This window comes from Danio rerio, chromosome 3 (assembly GCF_049306965.1).
Source record: "Danio rerio strain Tuebingen ecotype United States chromosome 3, GRCz12tu, whole genome shotgun sequence".
Taxonomy (NCBI): Eukaryota; Metazoa; Chordata; class Actinopteri; order Cypriniformes; family Danionidae; genus Danio; species Danio rerio.
Window position 1 is genome coordinate 62,213,531 of NC_133178.1, and position 26,557 is coordinate 62,240,087.

The 26,557-nt window shown below is 40.1% G+C and overlaps 2 protein-coding genes across 10 annotated transcripts in view; one reads left to right on the forward strand and one right to left on the reverse strand.

The window, feature by feature from the left end:
* LOC101883850 (5-hydroxytryptamine receptor 3C) lies at window positions 1-26,494 on the reverse strand. Of its 2 annotated transcripts, XM_017354838.4 has the most exons (10): window positions 26,054-26,494; window positions 18,317-18,591; window positions 17,574-17,618; window positions 13,973-14,082; window positions 8,284-8,456; window positions 5,004-5,070; window positions 4,843-4,932; window positions 4,224-4,434; window positions 1,964-2,104; window positions 1-477 (listed from the first exon to the last, which is right to left on the reverse strand). In XM_017354838.4, the coding sequence occupies exons 6-10, from the start codon at window positions 5,040-5,042 to the stop codon at window positions 317-319; spliced, it is 642 nt and encodes a 213-aa protein (XP_017210327.3). In that variant the 5' UTR covers window positions 5,043-5,070; window positions 8,284-8,456; window positions 13,973-14,082; window positions 17,574-17,618; window positions 18,317-18,591; window positions 26,054-26,494; the 3' UTR covers window positions 1-316. The 2 variants fall into 2 exon arrangements, with proteins under 2 accessions (XP_017210327.3, XP_073801272.1); XM_073945171.1 differs by lacking the exon at window positions 5,004-5,070 and having other exon boundaries at window positions 58-477; window positions 4,843-5,003; window positions 18,317-18,609; window positions 26,054-26,177.
* pycr1a (pyrroline-5-carboxylate reductase 1a) overlaps window positions 1-26,557 on the forward strand; it is a 134,921-nt gene that overhangs the window by 10,797 nt on the left and 97,567 nt on the right. The window contains exon 9 of one of the 8 annotated variants that reach the window (XM_073937831.1): window positions 2,753-4,052. The exons of the other annotated variants lie outside the window; for them this stretch is intronic. Within the exon in view, the coding sequence (XP_073793932.1) occupies window positions 2,753-2,806 (54 nt within the window). The 3' untranslated portion in view covers window positions 2,807-4,052. Of the gene's footprint in view, window positions 1-2,752; window positions 4,053-26,557 lie in introns of those variants that run through there. 8 annotated transcript variants of the gene reach the window in all.

Genomic DNA, 26,557 nt, shown 5'->3' on the forward strand with positions numbered 1-26,557 from the left:
AGAAACAATAATATTTTAATTTCTGTAGATTTACACAGATGTGTGTGTGTGTTTGTGTGTGTGTTTGTGTGTGTTATAGAGATATGGAGAGAATAGTGCACGCACTTCAGAGGAACAATTCATTTGAAGAAATAAAAAAATAACCTCGATTAAACAATTAACTGCTCTGCTCTGCTAACCATTTACAATACCATGAATTTACCAAACTATAATGAATAAATAAACTCAATGAATTACTTGTGTGTTAGTAACCGTATGATTTGTTAGACTGACCTAGCTAGTGTTGTAAGCACAGATTATCATCACACATCACAAGTTAATTTACCCAAATTGACGCAAGCACAGACAGAAACACAATAATGGTGACTATGTAGAGGATGAAGAAGATGGTGTCCGTCATTTCTGCCACTCGCATCCAGCAAAGTGAAATCTTAATCTCATTCTGGTCTGGAGGAATCTGCACTTCTCTGACACCATCTAAAGTAGAACAGAAAACAAATGAAACAGGACACACTTAATGTTTTTGTAGCCTAAATCATGTACAGATCAAGTCAGAATGATCAGCCCTCCTGAATTATCAGTCCCGTTATATATTTTTCTCCAATTTCTGTTTAATGGAGAGAAGATTGTTTTTCCAACCTATTTCTGAACATTATATTTTTAATTACTGATTTCTTTTATCTTTGCCATGATGACAGTACATAATATTTGATTATATATTTTTTAAGACACTAGTATTCAGCTTAAAGTGATATTTAAAGGCTTAAATAGGTTAATTAGGCAGGTCAATAGCCTCTTTAACACAGTACAGACCTTTCCTGAAAATTACCATGAATTTACTGGAAAGATCTTTATGTGTAAAACAGGCCCTTTTTGAAAATACCCTTAAATTCGCGATGGCAATTTTCCTGGTAAGAGAAGTTGTAACATTACCGGTAATTTGCTAGAATGCTGCTCTGTGTAAACACAGAAGTAAAATTGCCGGAAAGAGTGCGTTCATGATTAGAATGTGCTGACAAGAGATGTCTACTCAAGCCAATCAGAACACTCAGACGCATTTACATCTGCGCTGTTTATGTAAATTAAAGCCTTTGAATATTTTTCCAGACACATTTAGCTGCTCGATGTTAGTCAGATAACGTTTCTATGTTTCTTCTTAAAGCCTACTGTGTAAATAATTATCGATAAGATGCTCACGATAAGCCGCTGTTTGTTTACCTTCAAGCTCTGCTTCAGTCGCTTGACGCGTGTGCATGTGAAGCACAAATGAACATCTCGACATGTGAAAGTATTCCTCCATATGTTTTCATTGAAGTTGTTTACAATACTTATCCACGGAATTTGTAATGTAGTGAAATGTGTAGACATTTAGCTGCGGTTCGCGCTTCTGCCTTTTGGTTTTCTCTGGGCAGCTGCATTCATGATTAAGCTTTAAATAAAAGTGAAAAGCACTTCTGTGTTTACAAATACAAGTGCAGAGCTCATTTCTGCTTAATGATGTCAGAGTTTACTGGTATTTTGAAATAGATGTGTGAATGATCTTTCCCGGAATAATTCCAGAACATTCTTGCCTGCGTAAACAGCGCTTTTTAAAAAAAAAAAATTAATCAGTAAAGTAATTCCTGAAATGTTCCGGATATTTACAGGTATGGCTGTGTGAAATGGGCTATTGTATAACAGTGGTTTGTTTTGTAGAGATTGGAAAAAAAATTGCATAAAAGGGTAATGATATTGACCTTAAAATAGGTTTAAATAAATAAAAACTGATTTTATTTTACCCAAGATAAAACAAATAATTCTCCAAGAGACAAAAATAAAATATTATAGAAAATACAGTAAAAAAAATCTGTTGGGAAATTTTTGTAAAAGACAAAAAAAAAGTCAAAAAGGAGGGCTAATAATTTTGACGTCAACTGTAATTCTCAAGTGGGGACCCTTCTGGATATGCAGGATTTGTTCTTACCATCTTGATCAATAACAGCAACTGTTCTTTGCACAAATGCAGCTGATCTAATTTCAGCTCCTTTAGCCTTCAGGTAATTCACAAAGATGGTCTCCAGTATACTGATCCCAATGAGACTGAAAATCACACTGCAGTAAATCCCTGTGAAAACATCCGAATACAGTTCAAACCAGTGAAACCAACACAACGTTATCATCATAATACAAGATTAAAACCACTGACAAAATCCGTTGATCAAAACTGCTAAAAGACGTTGCAACGATCACTTTGCTTTTAGTCTGCCTGGTCATAACACTGAACTTCCAGCCTGATCTCACGAGGAAACGTATTTTATGTTTTGTCTATTTAAAGGCTAATTCGTACAAATTCGTAAGAGTTCAGTCTTACGAAAATGTTCAATTTTAAAAAGGAGGTGTGGCACCCAATCTAACCCCAACCGTCACTGGGTGATGATGAGAAAATCGTACTAAATTGTACGAATTAGATTGTACGAATTTATACGACTTAGCCGCTAAATCAAAAAATTACGAATTGCTGTGAGATTGCATTGGAACTTTAGCAAACAGAGAGAAATTAACATGATTAGTAAAGAATCAAAGAGACCAAGTAAAGCCACCCCTTTTTACCGCAGTGGTGACTTCTGAAAACTTCTAAATATAAACTAAATTTTATATCTCACGATTAGATCTTTTGACTAAAAATAAAAAATAAAACTTTACTAAATAAGAGTCTGCATATTCATTCATTCATTTTACTTCGGCTTAAGGCTGATTTATACTTCCGCCGCAGTTTGCGCATGGTCGCATAGCCCTCGTCGCTGCAGTCACCGATGCGCACCTCTGAAAAAATTGGAACTATACATCCGGTGTTGCCAACTATTTTCAATGAAAAGGCGCTAGATTACGTCATACGTCAATTTGCATATTACTGACATCATCAGGAGCTACTGTTTCTGTTTGTTTAACATTCTATGGTTAATAAAAGGGTATTTATATTTGCACTGCGCTTTATGTATGCATGTCAATTGAACTCATTTATTGCTGTTTGAACACAGTATATCATTATAGATGTGTAGTGAATTCGCAGTAATCTCCCAGATGTAATACACTCAGACACGTTCCGAAACTGTCAATAAATCCTGTCACTAAAATATCTGTGATTGTGAACAGGAAAAGCATAAACGGTCAAATCAAATAGTTTAAATAAAGGAGAAGCAGATCGGTTTGACTGTACAATGAAAATACCTCACACTGCCCGTGCCAAATCATTTGCCGTCAGTACGCAGAGGAGTGATCTGCTTTTAGACTGCAGGTGGGAGAGAGTGCCGTCACGTCAATATGGAGCAAAATCTCTGAGGAATATTACCAGTACCTTTTTAAATCTATGCCACGAAGGATTAAGGCAGTTCTGAAGGCAAAACTCGGTACTAGTACCCACATAGCAAAATTTCTCTGGCCCAGCTCTGGCCCACACAATCAGGTTTTGCTTGGCCCACATGCCGCAGTGAATTACGGTACATGACTGGACCAAATCTGGCTTCCAGACGAGGGCCAAACACGGACCATATCTGGGCCAAGTTTCAGCCAAGTTAGTAACTCATAACTGGGCCAGATGGGTTGGTGTGTCACGATTGCAATGAAACTGATAAACCCATGGAGTGATGCGCTTTAGGCACGCTATGGGCACGCTTTTTCTCAAAGTGACCTGATTGGTAGAATTTTTTTTCTTTACTCAAAAATGATTTTAGTGTATTTTAAATGTGGGTCAAGACTGGCCAAACTCACATGGCCCACTTATCAAATTTTTAAATCTGGGCCAAATACAACGTTTTTCATCTGGCCCAAAGCTTGTGTGCCGCCTTAAAGACGGTGCCACCTCTGCCAAACCTGGGCCATGTTTGGCCCACATGCTGTATGCCAGTGCCGGATGAATGCCGGCTGTGCCAGCTTTATGCCAAATCTGGGCCAGAATTCTTTGCTACTAGGGAAGGTATACCTAATAAAATGGCCGCTGAGAGTATAACCATAGAGGCAAAGTAGAACATAATCAGTAATTAGATAACTGAAACTATATTTAGCGGGCAACAGTAACCCACAGAAATAAAAATAAAAAAGCAAATTAGCTGTCCATAATCATGATGATCAGATGCATATTTCGTTAAATTTTGATTATTACCTGTATGGTAGTCTGTACATTCTCTAATATGGAGGTAGTGCCTAATTCCTTTAGTATGTTATGAACATACTGGAGTTACACTCACCGATCAGAGGAAGCTTTTCGGCTGTAGAGGGCAGTATGTCATTAAGAATCAGCAGTAGCACAGAAATAGCCAGCAGTAAAGTCACTTTAAAGCTCAGCTTGTCTGCTCCGTCTGCGTCCATGAAGTAGGAGGTCACGTCCAGCACAAGGAAGGAAAACACTGGTAGCATAATGTTGATGACGTACAGTAAAGGTCTCCTCTTGATGGTGATCTGACATGTACAAACAGAAAAAAGATTAGTAAAGTAAACCAAATCAGTGCCTACTGGAGTTGTTATAGCTGGAAGAGTAGGGGGTGGAAGTTTACCAGGCCACAATCAACAAAAAGTTAAAAGGTATCATGATGTGGCTTTTACATTATTTCTGTTGTCCAGGGTCAAATGACCCTCTTCCTATTGGAAAAACAAAAGTTGGATCCAAGATGGCCAGCTTCAAAATGGACACCATTTTGTCACCACCCATCTTGAAAAATTTGCCCCTTTACATTTACTAATGTGCCACAAACAAGACGTATATATCACCAACCATTCCAATTTTATTAAGGTGTATTCATATAAATGGCCCACCCCGTACTTATACATTTAATTCTAGCTTGGACTCCTTAGCAATGTGCTCCTTACCTCATATACCAGCAGATCTTGAACTTCATCCAGAATCGGGGCATCAGTCTTAAAATAATTTATTAAGACGAGTTCCCACTCTCCTTGGGCCTGAAATAGATCCTTGGAATCATGAGTAAGGTTGATTGCTTCAGAAAATGGTAAAATCATCATCTCCTTACCTGAAAAAAGGCAGACATACTATATACAACCACAGACATGCATATAGAATGTAGATGGAACTGAAAACTGTTGGAGAAAAGGAATTTATTTTTATTACTTTTGTGTTTTTATTTATTAGAAAAATGTTTAGACTAACGACAGATTAATCAATCTTTTCTATTGTATTATAACACATCTTGACCAGACACACTTCCTCTTTTTTACTGTGCTGCATACTTTTAGAAAAACTGCTGACCAGAGGAAAAAGCAGAATAAGAATAAATTTAGCATTTGTTCCAGATTTCTGTTTGGGCATGTCACAAGTGTACATGATCTTTGTAGAAGTTGTGAAATATATTAAAGTATTTTGCATGTAATTGTTTAGTTCTGGTATCCAGAGAAGGGTTGCAGAAAGAGGAAGTATGTCTAGGGGTTACAAAGAGCCAAAGGACTGCAGAATGACTGATAAGTGACGTTAAACCAAAACTCCACCTGTTAAGATCAGTGGTGTATATATGCTGGAGTCAGGAAATGTATGCGAGTTGCGAACCTCCTGAATGTAATATTGTATTGCATTGGGGTATCGTAACTAAGAGCTCTGTCATCAAATTATTCATTTGTATCTAATAAATTACTAATATTTTTGGTATTCAAGAAAAACCTCTCCAGACCTTTTCTTATTGAACATGCATGGAATTGGCTTGATATTCCAACACAACTAAGGTTTTTGTTTGCCTTAAAAGTGTAGCATTGTCAATTGTCACTGTACATAGATTTTTTCTTTTAGCGGGGAAGTGATAACAAATTGAGGATCGGGGAAGGGAGGCAGGTGGAGCGAAAACGCGCTGAAGCCTTCACAAACTGAGGAGTGATCACAAACCGAAAGCGGCGAGAGCGTCAAAGTAGCCAGAAGTCATTCATTTTCAATGAGAACCGGCGGCGAGAAACTCCGGTGTGGGCATTGAGGAGAGTTGAAATCAAGTCAACTTTATGGTATGAGCTATGACGCGGTTTGGCGGCAAGCAATCAGAATGAAGTATTCCATCGCTTGAGAGGTGTTCAGAGAATACAGACCTGTGAACTTTGGTTCCGACCACAGTTGTTCCCAAGAGTTTGATTATTGCGGTGGCCGAAATTTCAATTATTGAAAATCGTGACGACGCGGGGCCTTCCCCGCGGTGCGTGCCCTGCAGGCCCGTCCACTACGCCACTGTCTGTGTCGAGTTTCTTCGCTGGTGTTTTGTTCTTTCTGAACACTTCCTTAATGTACAAGTGGTTCAAACTCGCTCATTTTGAGGCAGGATCCGGCGGACCTGCAACAACTTTAACCATGAGGTAAAAACAAAAGAAAACTTTCCATCCAGAGCTCCTTCACGGGACTCCACACATGTAAAACAATTGCTCCATCGGGCTCGTGCGATTCTCGGTCCCGCCCACACTCGTCACCACTACCAAGCCGACCAATCACAGAGCTTGCGCTATGCGTCGTTGCGACGTATAGTTACAATTTTTGACAGTTGTACGTCAGCGACGGTGAGGGCTATAGGCTGATTTATACTTCAGCGTCAAGAGCATGCATATGCTACGGCGCAGCCTACGTGGACGCATAGCCCCTTGCTGTGGCCGTCGTTGACACGCACCTCTCAAAAAATGTAACGCGTACATGTAGCACAACTCTGTATTTGGATGGCTGCGTAGCGCTAACGAGTATGGGCAGAGGTGAGAGCTGCGTGAGAGTGATGCAGCGGGTGTTTACAAGTGTCGACTCTCGTGAAGGAGCTCCGGATGGAGACTGTTATTATGAATAAAGTTGTTGCACGTCCGCCGATTCCGGCCTCAAAATGTGTAAGTTTAAGCCAAATGTACATTCAGGAAGCGTTTAGAACAAACAAAACACCAGCGAAGAAACTCAAAACAGTGGAACATAAACACCTACTGCCAGCTAGCGTTTTGGAAGTGTATTGCAGAGCAACAGAAACCGCACACAGAAGTATTAATGGAGGGCTACGCGCAAGGCTTGCGCCGTGGGTCATGCCGATCACTTGATGGACAAGTATAAACCAGGCTAATGCGTCCACGCGTAGACCGTGCCATAGTATACACGTGCGCTTGATGCAGAAGTATAAACCAGAGTGGCAGAGCAGTCAGGGCGGCGTCCGCGACGCATCTTACATCACCCACCCACACCCACAACCCATTCACTATGCCTGCGACACACCCTGCATCATCTCAGCACCCCCTCTCTTCACTTTTGTCTGCAACAAATCCCACATCATTTCAACACCCTGCCACGTAGCGCACCAATTGAGCTTGCTCTGGCCCTGGACTTGACATTAACACCCGCCAACCCCCCAAATGTGGGTAGATTTCTGCCGTGGCAGGTTATACAGCTGCTCCAACTAGCCACTTTGGCTGGTTGAAAATCATTTTTAAATTCCAGTTTTTTGTTGAGTTCAATATTAATGATGGCCCATTAGTGTGGGTCAGTGTGAGATATGACAAAAAATGTCTATGTCTGTATATTTAACTTGTTTGTCACATTATTTAAATTTCTTGGCTAATAAATATAATTTTTTTTTATTTATTTACGGTGTGGCTGGAGAAGAATTTAGTAAATCCTTAGTGCTGAGCCCTGAAAACTCAAGTGAAATAAAAACGAAACCACAATCCATTTGCTCATGCTCACTGAGCAAGGTCATACATAACACACAAAAGTCATGTGGACATAACTTCTAAATCAAGTCATTTTTGAATGCCAAAGTCACATTTATGCATATATAAAATATTTGACCAAAACAAAATTGTGGGTAGTGAAAATGGCGATGGCTAGTGATGTTGGAAAACTACTTGCCAAAGTGGCTGGTGGTCGAAAAAGTCAACCACTGTATAGATTTTTATATAATGTTATAATTTTATTATGTAGGCTCTAGACTCCCAACTTAACTGACTTTTCTATAACAAAATAAACAAAATGCTAATCCCCTGGTGGTGGCAAATACCTATTTATTTTAGATTTAATTGAATTTAATTTGATTACAATAATGTTTCAATGGAGTTTTATTGCTTATGTGTACAGGAATGAATAATACTGCTGTAAAAAGCACTGTATTTGTTTAGTGTTTTCAAACCAAATATTATTGCACTTTTGATCAAATAAGAGTACTTCTAGAAGACAATACACTGCTCTCAAATGAATTATTGAATTTTGCACTAATTAAAAAGATAGTTATGAATTAAAAAATATAACTATTGCAAAGTACTAATACATACACACACACACACACACATGCATATACATACTTGAATAGACTGCAGAGTGAAATGATATGTTGCAGATCTGGGTGTCAAAAGGAAATTTGTATAAATCCATCTTGCAAGCTGTGGTCAGAGCCATAATATCGACTGAGAGTAACATTCCAAACAAGAACCACTGGACATATGGAGACTCCTTGGTTCCAAAATCTGTCTTGATGCTAAAAGAATAACAAATGCTTGTTAAAATACGGTTTGGGATCTTTAATCCAGAACTTAATCTGCCTGGAGCAGTACAGCAAAGCAGTTTAAGTTACCATGGCAAATAATGCCCCGTTTCCACTGAGTGGTACGGTACCAGGCCCGGATTGGCTAATCGGGAGGACAGGGAGAATTCCCGGTGGGCCGGTCCGTTTTTTTGGCCGCGAGGGCCGGTGTCCCTAGCTGCTTGCACTCTCAGCAGTCGCGCGTTTTTCATTCATTTATTTATTTATTTGACAATAGTCTCACTCTTTTCATTCATTATTTTGCCGCATCTCCGCCCTTTTTTATTTATTTTCTCGCAGCCCCGTCAGCAAAATGCAGCCTGCAGGTTAATGATGACGTAACGTAACTATTATTCGACCCCAAACAGCGGCACCTTAGTGAATATAAAAATTTGAATAATTAATATTAATGAATATTACACCTGCTCAATGAAAATCAGATGATTCACTACATTAATAAATCTGACATAAATTGGTCAGAAATCTAGAAAGGGCTCCATTGTGGTCCAGTGGTCAGCACGTTGCGTTATGACACCGCAGGACCCGAGTTCAAGCCTTACCCATCTAATTTAAATTTTTAAATTTTTTCATTTTTATTGTTAAGACATATAATACTGTTTGGGTTGTTGGAACATTTCAAGTTCTAAAGCAGCTGTTTTCTTGAAAAAGACGTGATCGTGTTATTAGAAACTGAATTGGAAATGAGGTTATTTTAATATAATCAGTCGTGAACTGAGATGGGCCGGTCTGGCTTGAAACTCCAGGGCTGAAAAGGAGTCCCACTTCGGCCCTGTACGGTACGGTTCAGTTTGGTACGCTTTTATGGCCGGTTCCACAGTCAAAAGGTGTACTGAACCGTACCATACCATACCACTTTTTAGCACCCTTTCGAAAGGGTACCAAACACCAGGGTACCAAAAAGGTGGAGTTACAGCTGAATGCTGATTGGTTAAAAAGATACGTCACGAGCTCGTGTGGAGCTAGCCAGAATGAAAACAAAGCACCCGCCATGTTTTCATACACAGCTGAGAGATTACACTGTAAAACTATATGCATATAATAACGAGCCATGGATGACCCGAGCTCAAGGAAACCTTGTCGTTTGTTTGAACAAAATCTGCCGTGTCCTGTTGTTGTTTTACGAGGCCCTCTAAAAGTGCAAGCAGTTTTCGATTTCTTCCGGGAGCTCGCGTCTATATTTAATACAACGAACTTCTTGAGCTGATGATAATAACGTGTGTGTGATTATTGAAGTGTCTCCATCATCTGATCCATTCAGAAAGGAAAGGACAAAAGCGAGAGTGAAGCGCAAACAAAGGAGAAGCCCGACAACACACAGAAGCAAAGTGTTTCAGCAACCTGAATCACGAACAAACCGCCATGTTTAACTTTGCCATTTGGACTATTATGAACTGGGAATGACAGAATTACTTTCTAGCAGAGGTTACATGTGCTGGTGAAGATTACAGACACAGATGAGAGGTTTGCGCTTACTGTGGGCTATGTTGCGTGTTGTTTTTGAAGCTAAATAAGGACTAAATGTTTGCTGTGTGTAGTTTTTCTCTAGTTGGTAACATATCGGAGACTCTGAAGGGCTGTATGTGTTCATATATGTTGCATTTATATATTTATTTAAATAACTGCAGACGTTACAGTAAGCTATCATTGAGGTCATTGATCTGCAGTTATAATCAAATCCTGTTCATGGAAAAGTTAGCAATAAACATTTATAAACAAGTATTTATGTGTATAAAGCATCTGTTTTGTAAGAAGTGCTTCTCATATGATTTGTGAACGACCCGCACAGCTTTACTGTAGACATTTATTCGAGCGAGAATGACGTCGACTGAAACTCTCTGTCGTACACCACACCCACCAAAAGGTTACCCTTTTAAAAGGTTACCCTTTTGGTAGTGGAAACGCAATCCTTAAAAGGTGACCCGTACTGTACCCGACCCGTACTGACCTGAACCGTACCGTACTGTGCCACTCAGTGGAAACAGGCCAAAAGTGTGATTAAATCTGAGCTACTTTCATGGTACTGGAACCCCAGAATTGCTTCAGACTAAACTGAAACTTGGGTCCTGTTTACGCTGCCGGTTAAATGTGACCCAATTCCAATTTGTTTTGCTCATATGTGACACAGATTGGATCTGTTCTATGACCATGTAAACATGAAAGAAAAACATGCATTCAGATATTCAGAGATCGGTTTCAGGCCTCCTTCATATGTGGAAATAAATCAGATATAAATTGAAAATGTGACAATGCGATTACATGTAAACAGGCAGATCAGATTTATTGAGGCATTTCGTTCTGTGCGTCATTAAACTTGTGACAATGTGGTACTTCTCTGCGGTTTAATGACGTAGAAGGAAGAGCGTGTGTGGAGACACTGACGCGCTAAACAACAACAACAACAGAGGAAACATGAAGAAGGAAAGTGGTCAGTCGCCACAATTTGCTCGCTCCAGACCTGAGATCTCTCTCGTACCCACAAGTTCCTCTGAATGGTGTAAGGACGCCATATATAAACCATAGGTGCAAGCTGCGATGACGGCCCTTTCCCTCCTCCTTCGCCTCAAAATCATTTTAAAGTTGGACGAACTTTGCATATATCGCAGAGCTAAAAGCAAGACTTTGGCTGCGTCCAAAACCACCTACTACTCAGTAGATACTGCATTTGAATTTAAACGTGCTACTCGGCCGTGATGCCGCGTTCACCCCAGACACGGCACGCGCGTCAAGCGCGAGTTATTTACAAGTTAGGTCAATGCAAACGCGCGAATAGACATCCTGCGGCACGATACGCGCGAATGGCACGGTGCGAATGATGCAAATTGCGCAAATGGCGCGGGGCGAATTGAGCGTTTTGCGCGTTTGACGCGCTTGATAAGCGTTTCGCGCGAATCTTTTGATTTCGAAAATCTGAACTTCAGCGTACATTCGCGCCGCGTTAACCAATCAGAAGCTTGCTCTTGTGGGGGCGTGATTGTGACGTAGAACCTGTTGTCGGTGTTCCGGGGGAAATCCTCCAGGCGACACCGACAACAAGTCATCAAACTCGGCTTGGCTCGGTCAGAGGCACCGCTGAAAGTGTCCGTCATCCAGGTTAAGTTTCTGGAGGAGTTTATGAGCTCACAGAGCTGGATGCACCTCTGAAAGAATGTAGTGGACTCAGACACGACCCTAAACGTATCGACGCTGTTTTTCAGTCTTCATAAAGCACATAAACACTGTTATTTTCTTCATAAAATCCATGTTTAGCTATGAAGTTAGAGTCTTCGGGCATACAGAAGCCTTGCCCATCACGCAAATCCGCGTCTGTTCTGATGTGAATTTGACACGCAAATGAAGCTGGGTTTGACGTGCGTATGAAGCGAGTAAACTCAAATGTTCACGCGGATATTTACGCGCAAATAGCGCGATTTATGCGCGCGTTCCACGTCTGGTGTGAACACATTATTAGAAAAGTATGTTCTATACAGTATGAATGTGAAAAGTATGAATGTAATTCGGACGTACTACATCGGCCATTTTGTCATGGTCACGTGACCTACCTGCGTCAGTTGCGTCGCCTCACTTCCATTCATGAATTCTCTCGTGGGGCATTATGGGATAGCACGGCGTGCATAGGATGCACACTCCAGAATCTCGCCGGAAGTAGTAAGTCATCCGGGTACTTCTCGCATACTGATTTTCAAATTCTATGAATTCGGACATACTACTCGGCTCGCATACTGATTTTAGCACACTATATAGTTTGGAAGTATGCTGTTTCGGACGCAGCCAATTTCTGTCATCGTGGCTAGTGTGGTGCAGATGCTAGAACCCGCCTTTATATATACATGGTGTCGTAAATTGTATAGCAAGTATAAACACTTGAATCGGATATAGGTCATAATTAAAAAACGTGTAAAGCAGGGGTGTCCAAACTCAGTCCTTGAGGTCCGGTGTCCTGCAGATTTTAGCTCCATCCTTGCAGGTGAGTTAAGGCAAGTTGCTTCTAGAAAGCCTAGTAAGAGCTTGATTAGCTAGCCCAGGTGTGTCTGATTGGGTTGTAACTAAACTTTGCAGAACATCGAACCTCCAGGATCAGGTTTGGACATGGTGTAAACAGACAGGCAAACAAATCTGATATAGGCAAAAGGGTTAGAATTGGGCATCAAGACCTGACTGTGTAAACAAGGCCTTAGTTAAGCATCCAATCCAGCTCCATTGAACAGGCCACGATAACATTTCTTACAAGTTTGGATCACAAACTACAACTGACTTCAGTCACAGACTTTGATGAAATCAACTGAAATAAAACACATGTTAAACAACCTAACAAACAGTATCAGCAGCTTCACTTATTACTGACATGTTTGACTATTCCAGTCACATTAGATCCCTATCCTGTAAAACTCAAATCTTAACAGAAACCTGGCTTAAACCAGATTTCATGACCTTAAACAAGCCTTGAAGCATATCAACGGATATCAAAGATATCATTACAAACACAAGCCCTGTCTTAAAGGAAAGTTGAAGGCGTTGGCAAAATAAATAGCAATATTTTTGGTGTCACTCAGCAATCTGGCTTCAATTACAATTCATTCGAAGTAATAGTGTATATTTCAGTGTGCAATGTAAACAGTAAATCTCAATCTATATTTATTTTAGCAATTGTACATAGGTCTCCATGGCACTACACAGACTTTACAAAAGAATTTGCTAATTAATCCAAAATTGTTTTGGCCTCAGATAATTAATAATTAATAATAATTCCTTACATTAATATAGCGCTTTTTTGGACACTCAAATCACCTTACACATCGGGGGAATCTCCTCATCCACCACCAGTGTGCAGCATCCACCTGGATGACGCGACGGCAGCCATATTGCGCCAGACCGCACACCACACATGATTGGTGGAGAGGAGGAAGAGTGATGAAGCCAATCAGGGTATGGGGATGGTTAGGATGTCATGATGGACAGAGTCCAGTGGGCAAATTTGGATTTTTAACAACCACAAAGAGTCAGGACCTCAGTTTAAGGTCTCATCCGAAAGAAGGCGCTTCACTATATATATATATATATATATATATATATATATATATATATATATATATATATATATATATGATTACAAATCAAACGGTGTACATCTCAATGTCCTTTTTGCTTGTGCCCAGGAAAGAAGCCGATTGGCTTGTTGTTTATAATATTTCAGCTTGATATTAATGACCCACCTGCCCCTTTGCCTAAACCCAACCAATAGTGTTTTCAAAAGCATACTAGAAGAGAAAAGCCATCGCAGCTACATGCTTTTACCAAGATCCCACAAGCTCTGGATTGTCAAGAATGCATCCCTGGGGACAGGCATGGCTCTATTCCCTTCATTCCGATTAATAAAAGTGGGGTGGGAAGGCTGAGGAAAGAATACAGTTCTGACAGATAAATATATGTAAATAAATAAAATGACTTTTTACCTTTCTTTGATGAGAATATCTGGATACCAAAACCATTCTTTTTTTCCTTGAAATTTTGTGAATCCACAACTTCCAAATAAGTTCCACAAAAAAATGTCATTACGCCAAAGCTGCGAAATTAAGTAAATCAATTTCGCAGTGATTATAAAAGGGTCAGTTCATCTCATTGTCACTGTTTATTGCACATTTATTAAACTGTGTTTATATGTGTCCACAGACTCCACACTTAAGCCATCAATGAAGTTAATTGGATAATTAACTGATTAAACAAATGATGATTGTACATCTGGGGCCAGTTTTTCACATGTGAGATGCTACTCAGTTATTCATCAAAGTTTCCTTTCTTGACTCTTAGCTCCACCACTTCAAGATGCAAGGGAAAGACAAAGTTAAAGATGTGAGCACAGGAATTGAATTAAGTGAAATTATATATATTTCCTTCCTTTTAACTTCTCTTCAAAATGTTGAATGAATATACTTTATACCAATTGGATTTACCTTGCAGATTATTAATTCGATGATGTCATATGTCTGTGTATAAATATATATTTTACAAAAACACAACTTATGTTAGTTCTTAAATAGCCCCTATTATGCATCATAGGTCAAATTTTGGTTTTGGGAGTCTCCAACGTGAGGTGACGCAGTAGCACAGTAGGTAGTGCTGTCGCCTCTCAGCAAGAAGGTCGCTGGTTCGAGCCTCGGCTCAGTTGGTGTTTCAGTGTGGAGTTTGCATGTTCTCCCTGCGTTCGCGTGGGTTTCCTCCGGGTGCTCCGGTTTCCCCTACAATCCAAAGACATGCGGTACAGGTGAACTGTGTAAGCTAAATTGTCCGTAGTGTATTGAGTGTGTGTGGATGTTTCCCGGAGATGGGTTGCGGCTGGAAGGGCATCAGCTGCATAAAAACGTGCTGGATATGTGTATGTGTGAGCCTAATGCAGGAATGCATTGCAGTTAAACACCAGCATATTCCTCTATTCCTAACCACGACACACATTCAGTATCAATCCGAACTAGGGCCATGCACAGGGGGGTGTCCCTCTGCCCTCATTGGCCATTGACTGTGGTGCCCCTCTCTGCAGGCGGTAACCCCTATCCCTCTACCCACCCCCCGGGTCTTCACATTGCAATCGACCTGTCTCCCCCACCCCCCTCGCTTTTCACTTTGCGATTTCACCAACCGCATAGAACACCTGCCGCTGTGAGGGTCTGACAAACAGCAGAGGATCGCAAGCTCACAAACGCATTTAAATATGTAAATAAATCGCCATACGACGTGTTTTCAACAAGGTTTAAGATGCGACAAGAGAATATAAAGAGTAATTAGCTGCTTAGAGCGATTACAAGTAACAAAACACAATTATATACACATTTTGCAAGCTAGAGAAAACATAGAGGCACCTATTTTAATCGCTTTTAAGTTACTTACACTTGTGAAATGGAGCCAGGAACTGATCTATAAACTGTGTACTGTAAAGTTCCCGTCGAGCTCTGACAAAGTCCCACACATCAATAGTCTTTTCTGGTCCTTCTTTTATCATACAGCCGACGAATACCTTGTTTGCTGTAGCACTCGTCAGAAAAATGACAGGAACACAGCACAAGGCTGGGGCTATAATGCTCAGGTATTTTGGCAAAAATAAACTTCAACATCTGACTCTTCACAGACTAATCTTTGGGAAGAGAAAATAATTCTAGCTTTCCCTCACACTTCAGAGCACAGCGTCTTTGCGACATGATTCAACCGAGATCTGCTACAGTGTTTGTCTTCATTTTTGCTACAGTGTTTGTGGGCAGGGGGGTTAAATTTTCTTTAAGTCTGAGTGCCCAACAAATGGGCGGGACTTGAGTACTGTGTCGACGTCACGCCGACACATCTAATCTAATCGTTACTCCAGTGATTCATTTGAACCACTCTTGAGTTGACTCTTTTATAAATGAATCAATAGTTTTTAACACGGTGCCCTTTCAGATTTAAGCCTCAGCTGGATCTTTCACTTCACTTAGAGCTGTGTTACACACTAGTGATGGGTTGTTTATGAACGATTCGTTTATTTTGAACGAATCTTCAATTTGACTCGGGAACTACAAGTTCTTTCAGGGAGTGATTCGTTCATCAGCGCGTGCGCACATTTGTGCAGGTGGTATCGTTCATTTCAAGTCTTCGAGTCGTTCGTCGCGGAAAGGCAGAAGCCAATCATATGCGTTTAGAGCCGGAAAAAGAATCAATCCGTTCACCTCTCGAGTCCTCTATCGGGTCTGAGTCACTCAATCCTCACGGGCCAATCATACGCGTTTAGAGCCGGAAAAAGATTTGATCCGTTCATCTCTCAAGTCCTCGGGTTTGAGTCATTCTGTCACGTAAATAACAAACGACTCAAGACTTGAAAGGTGAACTAATTATTATGGCTCCTATCGGCTCAGACTGTGTACATTGGTTAAGATTATATGTGACTGTCATTGTAACATGAACAAACCACTGACATTTGAAGAGGTAAGCTAAGCAAAGAGACAACAATGCCTTCATTAACAAAAGAGCAGGTAAACATTGAATAATTATTTTCTCCTTCTTATAGTATTCTATTTATGACTTAATTGTCGTGCAATCAACCTTTTGGGCTAGTTGTAGATGTGTTTGGAAGCAATTCGTATCATTTTAATAACATTTTGGCAAATTGAACCAAATGAACGAAATGACTCGAAAAAAGATTCGTTCATCTCGATGAACGAAACTCAAAGATCCAAGTCAGTAAAATGATCCGAACTTCCCATCACTAATACACACTGCATGGACGGTCATTTTCAAAAACCCATTATAGGGGCTCTTTAACATACTCGATAAACATATAATTGTTTAGCAATATAATATAATAACATAATTGTTTGTATTGCCTGGCAATACAAAATAAATAAACAAGACAAATATACATTCCTTCTTTTCATTCTTTCCAATAAATAAAAGGCATTAATTTCTGAAAAAATGCTAACTTGACATAACGTTCTAGTTTTGAATGATTCAAACATAGTGTATGATTAACTGGCTGCAGACATGATCCCTTTTATTCCATCTTGATATTGGACCACTCCTTTATATTCGTTCTCTCAATGCTACAGCATGAAATGTTACAACTCCAAATAGCCTACATTTCCCCTTTGTAAAAATGTAACGGTATAGTAATTATTAGGAATACAAAAATGTTCAAATCCAATTTTTTGCACATGCCATTTTCATGTTTCTACAAAATTGTATAAATGAGTCCCATGCCCTGTCACCTTCCACTTGCTTCATTACTCATTGTATCTCTCCAGGGCTTCTATGTGGAAGTCAAGACTGATGTGGCTCTCGTGATACACATCAGTGCTCATGTCACCGCCTTTGCTCTGTTCCCATGGCTCTTGACCATTGTAAAGCTTTACATAGACTGTATAATTCTCAATCAACCCTTAAATGGTGATTAAATTAATCATTATCATCAGCACTGCTTCAGTGATACTAGAACACTGAAATGTGGACACATATAGACACTTATGTGATCACATTTAATCAAGTTAATAATATCAATATCTTATAACAACAGCGAAATGAAGGTTTTACACTTACCATCATTATTTTGACCTGTGTTGAGAGGCTTTGGGCTTTTTCGTTCTGTAGATAAACAAAGGGTTAATTGATGACACACACACACACACACACACACACACACACACACACACACACACACACACACATATATATATACAGTCAGAAGTCAGAATTATTAGTCACCTTTGAATTTGTTTTTCTTTTTTAATTATTTCCCAAATTATGTTTAACAGAGCAAGGAATTTTTCACAGTATGCCTGATATTATTTTTTCTTTTGGAAAAAGTCTTATTTGTTTTATTTTGGTTAGAATAAAAGCAGTTATTAAAAAACAAAAATCTTTTTAAGGTCAAAATTATTAGCCCCTTTAAGCTATATTTGTTTTCAATAGTCTACAGAACAAACCATCGTAATACAACAGCTTGCCTAATTACCCTAACCTGCCTAGTTAATCTAATTAAGCCTTTAAATGTCCCTTTACGTGTCTTGAAAAATATCTAGTCAAATATTGTGTACTGTCATCATGGCAAACATAAATGAGTTATTAGAAATGAGTTATTAAAGCTATTATGTTTAGAAATGTGGTAAAAAAAAAATATGCTCACCGTTAAACAGAAATTGTGGAAAAAATAAACTGGGGTTGGGGGGTTGGGGCTAATAATTCTGACTTAAACTGTAAATATATATGACATAATATATATGACAACCGTATATATATATATGATATGACATATGACATGATATAAATTGCTGGGCACATACCACTTCTATGATGGATGTCACAAGCAAGTCCAAATTAACAGTGGTAGGTTTGTATGTGTATCCAGGTCTCATGTAGTTTGCCTTCTTGTCCATATTGACATATTTGAACAAATCCTCATAAATAAGTGAATAATCTCCCTGTCTGCAGTCTGTGTAACGACTCTCATACACTGCTCGGGGACTTTGGGTCGTGTTGCCACTTTCAGTCATGTTCAGACTTTCTGTCATGTTGAGACTTTCTGTCATGTTGAGACTTTCTGTCAAGTCCAGACTTTCTGTTATGTTGAGACTTTCTGTCAGAAAAGAGAATAATCTCAAGCAACTAGTGATCAAATACTACAAAATTTCTAAATATTTTACAACAGCTCTTTCAAGCATAGTAAAACAAATATATTTTAATTCGATTTTTTCAATCACAAAATCAAAAAAGTGTCCATAAAGTAATTTGTAATCAAGATAATTAAGTTGTTAAATAAGAGTTGATTGAGCATTACTGATGAACGCTTGATAGTAGCAGAATCACTGATGAGAAACAAAACTACAACTGACTCCAAATCAAACAGATTCAATTTCTCAAAATCTCAGCATAGGATACTTAAACTCCACATACAGAATCAGAATTACAGCTGAAAATGCTCGTTTTGTTATTTGTCAGCATTGTGTAGAATAGAACAGTGTTTACTTTACTTGAGCTCTTTGACTTTTCAATGTTCATGTTATTCTCTCATTATTACCCGTTTATGACAGCAATAATGAAGAAAAGAATATGGTTAATATAAATGTAAATATAGTAGTGTAATTCACTGGTTTGTCTGTGGTTTTACTTTTGGATCATTATGGCATTAGAATGTTGATTTGACTTATATTGATTTGACTTATATTGACTAATTATAATCAGGGGGGGCCTGGGAAAAAAATTCAGCCCTGGCAATGTAGCCACAGCAGCCCACTACCACACCGACACAGCTCCACCCATGAACCCACACATTTCCATACGTAATAGATATTTAAACACCTAATGTATGTGACTGAAACAAAAACAACCCGTTTATAACAAATGTATGCATTCGTAAACACTAAATAAAAAATAATCTGTGCATCTTGCCGAGTCAGTGTGTCTGACAAACCGTTTGTCTGCTATTACTTATGATAGGAGTAACCTGTGAATGTGCACACACCTTTACACACAGATGGACATGCAGCAGCAACACTTTAGCATACTTTTTTCACAAATAACTGTTGTGTGTCATTCTCTGCAGTGTTATGGGGCTTTGCCTCATTCTTGTTTTGAATATATATGTGCTTATTAAACAATTATAGGTGACCTAATGAATAAAAACAGGGCCGGAGTGGGACTCTTTTTCAGCCCTGGAGTTTCAAGCCTCAGACCGGCCCACCTCAGTTCACCACTGACTATATTAAAATAAGGTTATTTCCAATTCAGTTTCTAATGACACTATCACGTGTTTTTTTTGAGAAAACAGCACTTTTAGAACTTCAAATGTTCAACAACCCTTACAGTATTATGTCTTAACAATAAAAATGAAAAAAATAAATAAATAAATTGTTACTCAGACGAGGACCAAACCCAGGTTGGCCGCGTCATAATCTAACGTACTAACCACTGTACGACAACAGCTGCACGTTGAATGGCGACTTATCTAGTTATATCATCATTAACTTGCATCCTGCTCACGAGGCTACGTGAAAATAGATAAAAAGAGCAGAGCTGCGGTAAAATAATGAATAAGAAGGCTGTGGTCAAGTAAATAAATAAATTATTTTTAAAAAGTGTGACTGCTGAGAGCAACCGATTCTGGAACTAGGGACACCGGCCCTCGCGGCCAAAAAACGGACCGGCCCACCGGGAATTCTACCGGTCCTCCCGATTAGCCAATCCGGGCCTGAATAAAAATGAAAAATTATGACCTAATGGACAGTCTCTGGCTGCACGAAACCAGGCACCCATCTCTGATTGGGCCAAATGCCTAAGATTTATTATTATTATTTAATTATTACTATTATTATTATTCTCATCATCATATTATCACATCTAGCATGAGATAAAAGCTGCATGCAAGTAAAAACAATACATATTAAAAAAAAAAAAAACTGACCGGCCCACATTTAAAAAATGGTCAAGCCCTTCTGGCATTTGCCAGATGGCCAGTCCGCCCCTGATTATAATAATTGTCCTGTGGTTCTAGAGCAGGGGTGCTCATCTATTTTCTGGGAGGTCTACCTTCCTGCAGAGTTCAGCTCCAACCCTGATCAAACACACCTGAACCAGTAAATTAGGACCTGAAGAGCACTTGATAATTACAGACAGCTGTGTTTGATATGAGTTGTGACTGAAATCTGCAGGAACGTAGATCTCCAGGAACAGGGCTGAGCACCCCTGCTCTACAGAATAAGACCCAGCAGTGCATTAGATTATAAAACACATTAAATATCTTAATCACTTCACAAAGACAAGCATCTAGAATCAGCATATGAATCTCAACAATGGTGACATGCTTCATGCTCTTCATGCTGCAGTGCAGTCTGCTAATCAGCACGTTCCTTTTAAAGGGATATTAGTTTTAGTTTCTAGTTGCTTCTCACAAATAGTAACTGAGTTACATAATTATAAAAGTAATTACCAGGGAAAGTAACTATTGCGTTGGTTTAAAAAATCTAATTTGTGAAATGACTTAAATTCAAGAGTTCACACTTATATTTTGCTTGATTGTAATAGCAGGTTTGGCATGCTGTCCTGGGAGAGAACCCTGAGCTCGGAGATAATTGAGCCCAGGGCACCTGCCTGGTCAATGAGCATGTAATGCCTAGTTCACACTAAAGGATTTTAAGCCTGATTTGAGCCCGATTTGGAAGTTAACGAGCTCGCCGACAGATCGGGCTGTGATCGGGAAGAAATCTGCGGGTGCACGGCGCTCGCTGCTCTTTATGTGTGAACTACTGAACAACGCATCAACGAGGCTCGCTGACGCGTCGCCGACACCTCGCAGACGGAAATCCAACATATAGCATGTTAAATATTCCAGAGCAGTCGGCCGAATCAACCCCACATGTGGTCAGATGTAGTGACGAGCTGCAGCCAATGAGAGAGCATATCAGCATGAGCTGAATGCCTGTGTGTTCAGGAGCTCAGCAGAAACATCTGTGATTGGTCAGAATGGGCATCAATGCACTCGCTTCATTCTGTGTTAGCACAGACATGAGAGTAGGCTATATAACAGTGGAACTAGAATTCTGTAACTATTAGAATTACCATACTGCTCATTCTGACTGTTCTCATATAAAACGCCATATTACAAAAATTAAAAACTCTCTGTGTATCTATCCACTGGAACCTTGCAGATGAGTGATTAATCCGCTGATGAATCAGCTGATTTGACGATGTTTTTAAATGCTTTCTCCAAAGCTTGAAACGCTGTCAGTGATGTCATCAGCACACAAGCAGCCAATAGTGTTCAGCTTTTTCTGACGACTCCTCCCTCAAAATTTCATTGGCTGTGGTTTGGTAGCTTGAATGAGCTGATGGGGAATGAGTTGTTGTCAGATCATGTAGTGTGTGACCCCCCTCTTGTGGATCGTTCACGGAGTGTTGGGTAGTGTGAACACCACAGAGATTAAAAGACACAAAGTCAAGTCATGTAGTGTGAACGGCACAGCGATCTGCTGATGTTTAAAATCCTGTAGTGTGAACTAGGCTTAAGGGGGTATGAGATCAGGTAGTTCTCAAGAGCTCCCCTTGTAAAGGGAGAGATGGGGGATTTTTAAAAAACGAAGATGAGTAATGCTAGTCGGGCTATTTATAGAGAGTTTGGAATGATCTGATTGGCATACTAAGGATTACAGGTGAGAGACCAGCCGCGATCAAACATATCACATGCTCCTCTCAAAATTAGTTTGTGAAACTTCACTATAAAGCTGCGGTCACACTGAGCTTTTCCTCCCATAGACTTCCATTCATACGCACACGAACGCATCAGACCGGAAACGCAGGGTCATGCGTTAAGTTTCGCAGGTTGCTGCGGTGCAAAGTTCAAGCTTGGTAAACTCTGACTTGCGAAAACGCATCACTTGTCTGAGTGAGAGCAAACATGGAGCAATCGCTCGCTTTTTTTAATGCCTAATAAGCTTGTTTATTCCCACCCCTTTTCGCAGCGCCGCATGACAGAATTTCGCACACACAAACTCTAGTGTGACCGTAGCTTTAAGCTGCCAACAGCAGGTGTTCATCAGTAATGCTCGATCAACAGTAATCAATTACTTAGGCTGCATTTACACTTAAGTGACTCCATTCTGATTTTTTTCTCCCATGTGGCACAGATAGTATATAGCTGCGTCCCAAATGGCACACTATTCACTATGCACTCATGCACTGTGTACTTATGCACTTACACACTCAACAGGATAGTAAATGTATGTAGTGGCGTCCCAAATGGAGCACTAATGTTTTTTTACTAAGCAGAGATTCAAAGCGTTTCCCTGATGACGTTTGACGGTTGCCAAATCAGTGAAATAAACAACCGAATTATCAAATAATACCTGCCGTGAGTATTACCGCATTTACCATCGGGAGGCGCTATAATCACTCTCGTAGGAGAATTTTGCTTTCACCATCCAAAATAAATAAAGTTTTTCAACATGTGCGTCCCATAGCTCCGCCCCTTCCGCTATGTAAGCAAACCTGCGGTCGTTGAGTGCGTGAAGTGTCCATCGTTCCACACTTCATTTTAGCGGCTGAATAAGTGCATCAACCGGGTAATTAAAGTGCACTTATTATTTTTAGAGTTGTCAGTGTGAACGCACTACTTGCACTATTTATACTACAAAATGGCGTAGAATAGTGCATAAGTATGCGATTTGGGACGCAGCTTATGACTAGGGCCAGATGGAATCTGCAGACGTTTGGTAAAAATCTGCGGATTTCTGCGGAATTATTTTGGGAGTATCATAACTACAACCTTAATGTGTGAAAAAAATATACTTTTAACCTGTATTTAATGTTTAAAATGCAAATCCAATTACATTCACTTTATTCAGTAAACAAAGCAAGTCTCGCATATATCTACTAAAATACAGAAAACATCACTTTACAAACTGTATTGTACATAAATCAGATGAACATTTTCATATTAATCAAAAATAAAACTGTAATTAATTTCAAAACTTAATAAATATAAAATTACACACATTTAAACAGAATTAACGATGGGCTAAAAATCTGTGGAATTCTGCACGCGCAGATTCCGTGTGGGCCTAGATATGTTCCATGTACGTGTATGCAGGAAAAAATCACATGGATTCTGATTTACTCAAATCAGATTCATGCTTTGTTCATATGTGGAAATTTATCCAATATGAATCGGATCTGTGTCTGCAGTGTAAGCAGGTAGACCATTGCTTTTCATCTGTCAATGTGAGTCTCGCCTCATTAAAAACCATATCGAATGACGTCAACTCTGATGCTTTCATTTCAGAACGCACTTCAGCAGAGTCTCAAATCTTAAATCTCCAACCCAAGGTCATTCTGGAAACGTAGCCCCGCGGACTTTCTGGAGACCGCGATTTACGTGGCTGGAGGTACGTAAGGCCGCGTTTAGTTTTTTTCGAGTGAACGCTTCGGGGCGGTGTCGCCGCTCCGCCCTTCCTCTTCGCGCTTGCCGGCCAACGGCTTTCCCGATGCAACCAGCTTGTCCGCTTAGCTCACGGCGTTGCGTCGGCGGAGCGGAGGCCCCGGAGGAGGAGCCGGCCGCAGGGACGACGACCGGGATCAAGTCCGGGGAACAGCAGTTCCGGAAATCAGGTAAGATGTAAAACGGAATTTGAAAAATAAGGGCGAGAACGCAGCGGGATCCGAAAACGCGGTCGAAATCGAAGACGAGGGCTTTTGCTTTTTTTTTTTTTTTCTGGACGGCTTTTGCGAACCATCGCTCGGGTTTAGGGAAGGAGGAGGAAGAGGAGGGCGGCAGAGTCGGCTGATCCGGCGGCTTTTTCGCACGAGGACGGTGCGGGAGCGAACGACGCGCACTCCCGGGAGGCGCCCGAGACGCGAAAAAACGCGCACAGCGGCCTCTCGCGGATCCGCGAAAACAAAAACTGCTCGAATCTGACCTCCCGGGATGTAAATTGCGGTCCGCAGAAACGTCTGCGGTGCTACGTTTCCACAATGACCCCGGGTTGTAAATCTCCTACACAAGGACTAAAAATGCTTTTTGAAGTATTTGCAACACAGGCTCATTCTGAAAATGTAGTCCCGCGGACGTTTCTGGAGACGGGTACGTACTTTTCTGGGTACGTATGGCTGCATTTCATTTTTTTAAGTGAACGATACGGGGCGGTATGACGCTGTTCTTTTTGGCGCTTATTGGCTGACCTCCGTGTGGAGGGCTTTCCTGCCACAACCAGTTTGTCCGGTTAGCTCGTTGTGTACAATGGCAGACTTGGGACGCAGAGAGGAGTTGACTTTAACGATAACGACCAGGTTCGAGTCTGGGGAAGAGCGGTTCCAGATATCAGGTAAGACAAAAACAGAATCCAAAAAATAAAACGAACGAGTGAACAACAGGGTGAGAATGTGGTAAAATCAGAAAATGTGGTGAAAATCATACAAGGGCTGTTCTTTTTCTGGACGGCTTTTGTAAACTAGGGAAGTAAGCTGGCGGGCAGGTGGTTCAATCATTAAAATTTGTTAGGTTTCGAAAAGGAGGAGGGTGGGCATTCGATTGGCCGGTCGCCAAGTCAATCATTCAGTCAGTCAGACAGACGGTCGGTCGACAGCGTCCTCTGGTGGGTTCACGTGAGAACAGTGTGAAAGCGCACACATCGGCTTTTCACGGATTCGCGAAAACAAAAACTCCAAAAATACGTAACTCTATGGACGTATTTTGTGGTCTCAAGAAATGTCCACGGGACTACGTTTTCAGAATGAGCCTGGGTTGAGTATTTAAGCATGCAAGAGAAAGCGAGAAAGCACAATATCCACCACGTAACCGATATAAAACTGTTGTATACATCATGTGCATCAATCACACCATGGACATTACAAGATGCCTACTGGTTTAGAACAGGCTAGATTAAAAGAAGATGGCAACAATAACTTTTCTATCATAAACTATAGCAAAATAACTTATCAAAAAGAATTTTAAAAATGAAACCATGCGAACAGATTAAAAACAGGAATGGAGAAACGGGCGCTCTTTTATTATACGCTGTCAGTCAGCGCCCGCTCCTTTTTTTTTTTTTTTGCTGATTGCGCCTTTTGTCTTGTGCAGTGTAAATGCAGACAATCGAATACGAGTCACTTTTAAAAGATGATGTATGTAAGCTGGTCATCAAGAAAAAAAGGATACAGTCACAAAATTAGAATTGACCATCAAGATCTGCAGTGTAAATGCAGCCTAGTTATCTCATCAACTTCAACACAGCCTCTGTGTTATTTAAGGAATGAGAGTTTGCATTGTCTGTCAAACTCCAAACATGTTAACAACAACAAATCATTTGACAACATCGTGTTTTAAATTATATTTGGACATCATTTATTCAAGAGATTATTTCTTAATAGTACAGTCATTTCTACATGCTACGGCTGCAAACACCTGCAAAAATGTCCCTTTATATTAAAACAGAATGTTTTTACAGATTTTTTTTTTAATGTAGATTCAGTGAAACAAATGTAAATATTTTAGAACAGTACAGAGAACAATATATATTTTAAAAGAGACTTACCAGCTGAGGCAAGGAAAAACATTAGCCAGTATATGTACATGGTGACAAGTGCAAACACCAGTGGAGTTTTCTAGTGGATTAAACTGTTGACTGGTGACGATCCGCTCTGTAACTGATGCTGGTCAGAAGGTCATATTTATGCACTGAGTTATAAAACATGTCCAACCTCGCCCATTATATTTACTTAATATTTAGTGCCCAGAGGGTCTATTTATGCAACGCTTCATTAAAATAATACTTTGAATCAGGGGTCACCAAACTTGTTCCTGGAGGGCCGGTGTCCTTCATATTTTAGCTCCAACCCTAATCAAACACTAAGCTAATCAAAGTCTTACTAAGTATACTTGAAACACACAGGCAGGCGTGTTGAGGCAAGTTAGATTTAAACCCTGCAGGGACACCGGCCCTCCTGGACCGAGATTGGTGACCTCTACTTTAAGTCGTCAACCTTGTGAAGAACACTATATGAATTAGGGTATTTCACTGATAAAGTTATTTTCCACA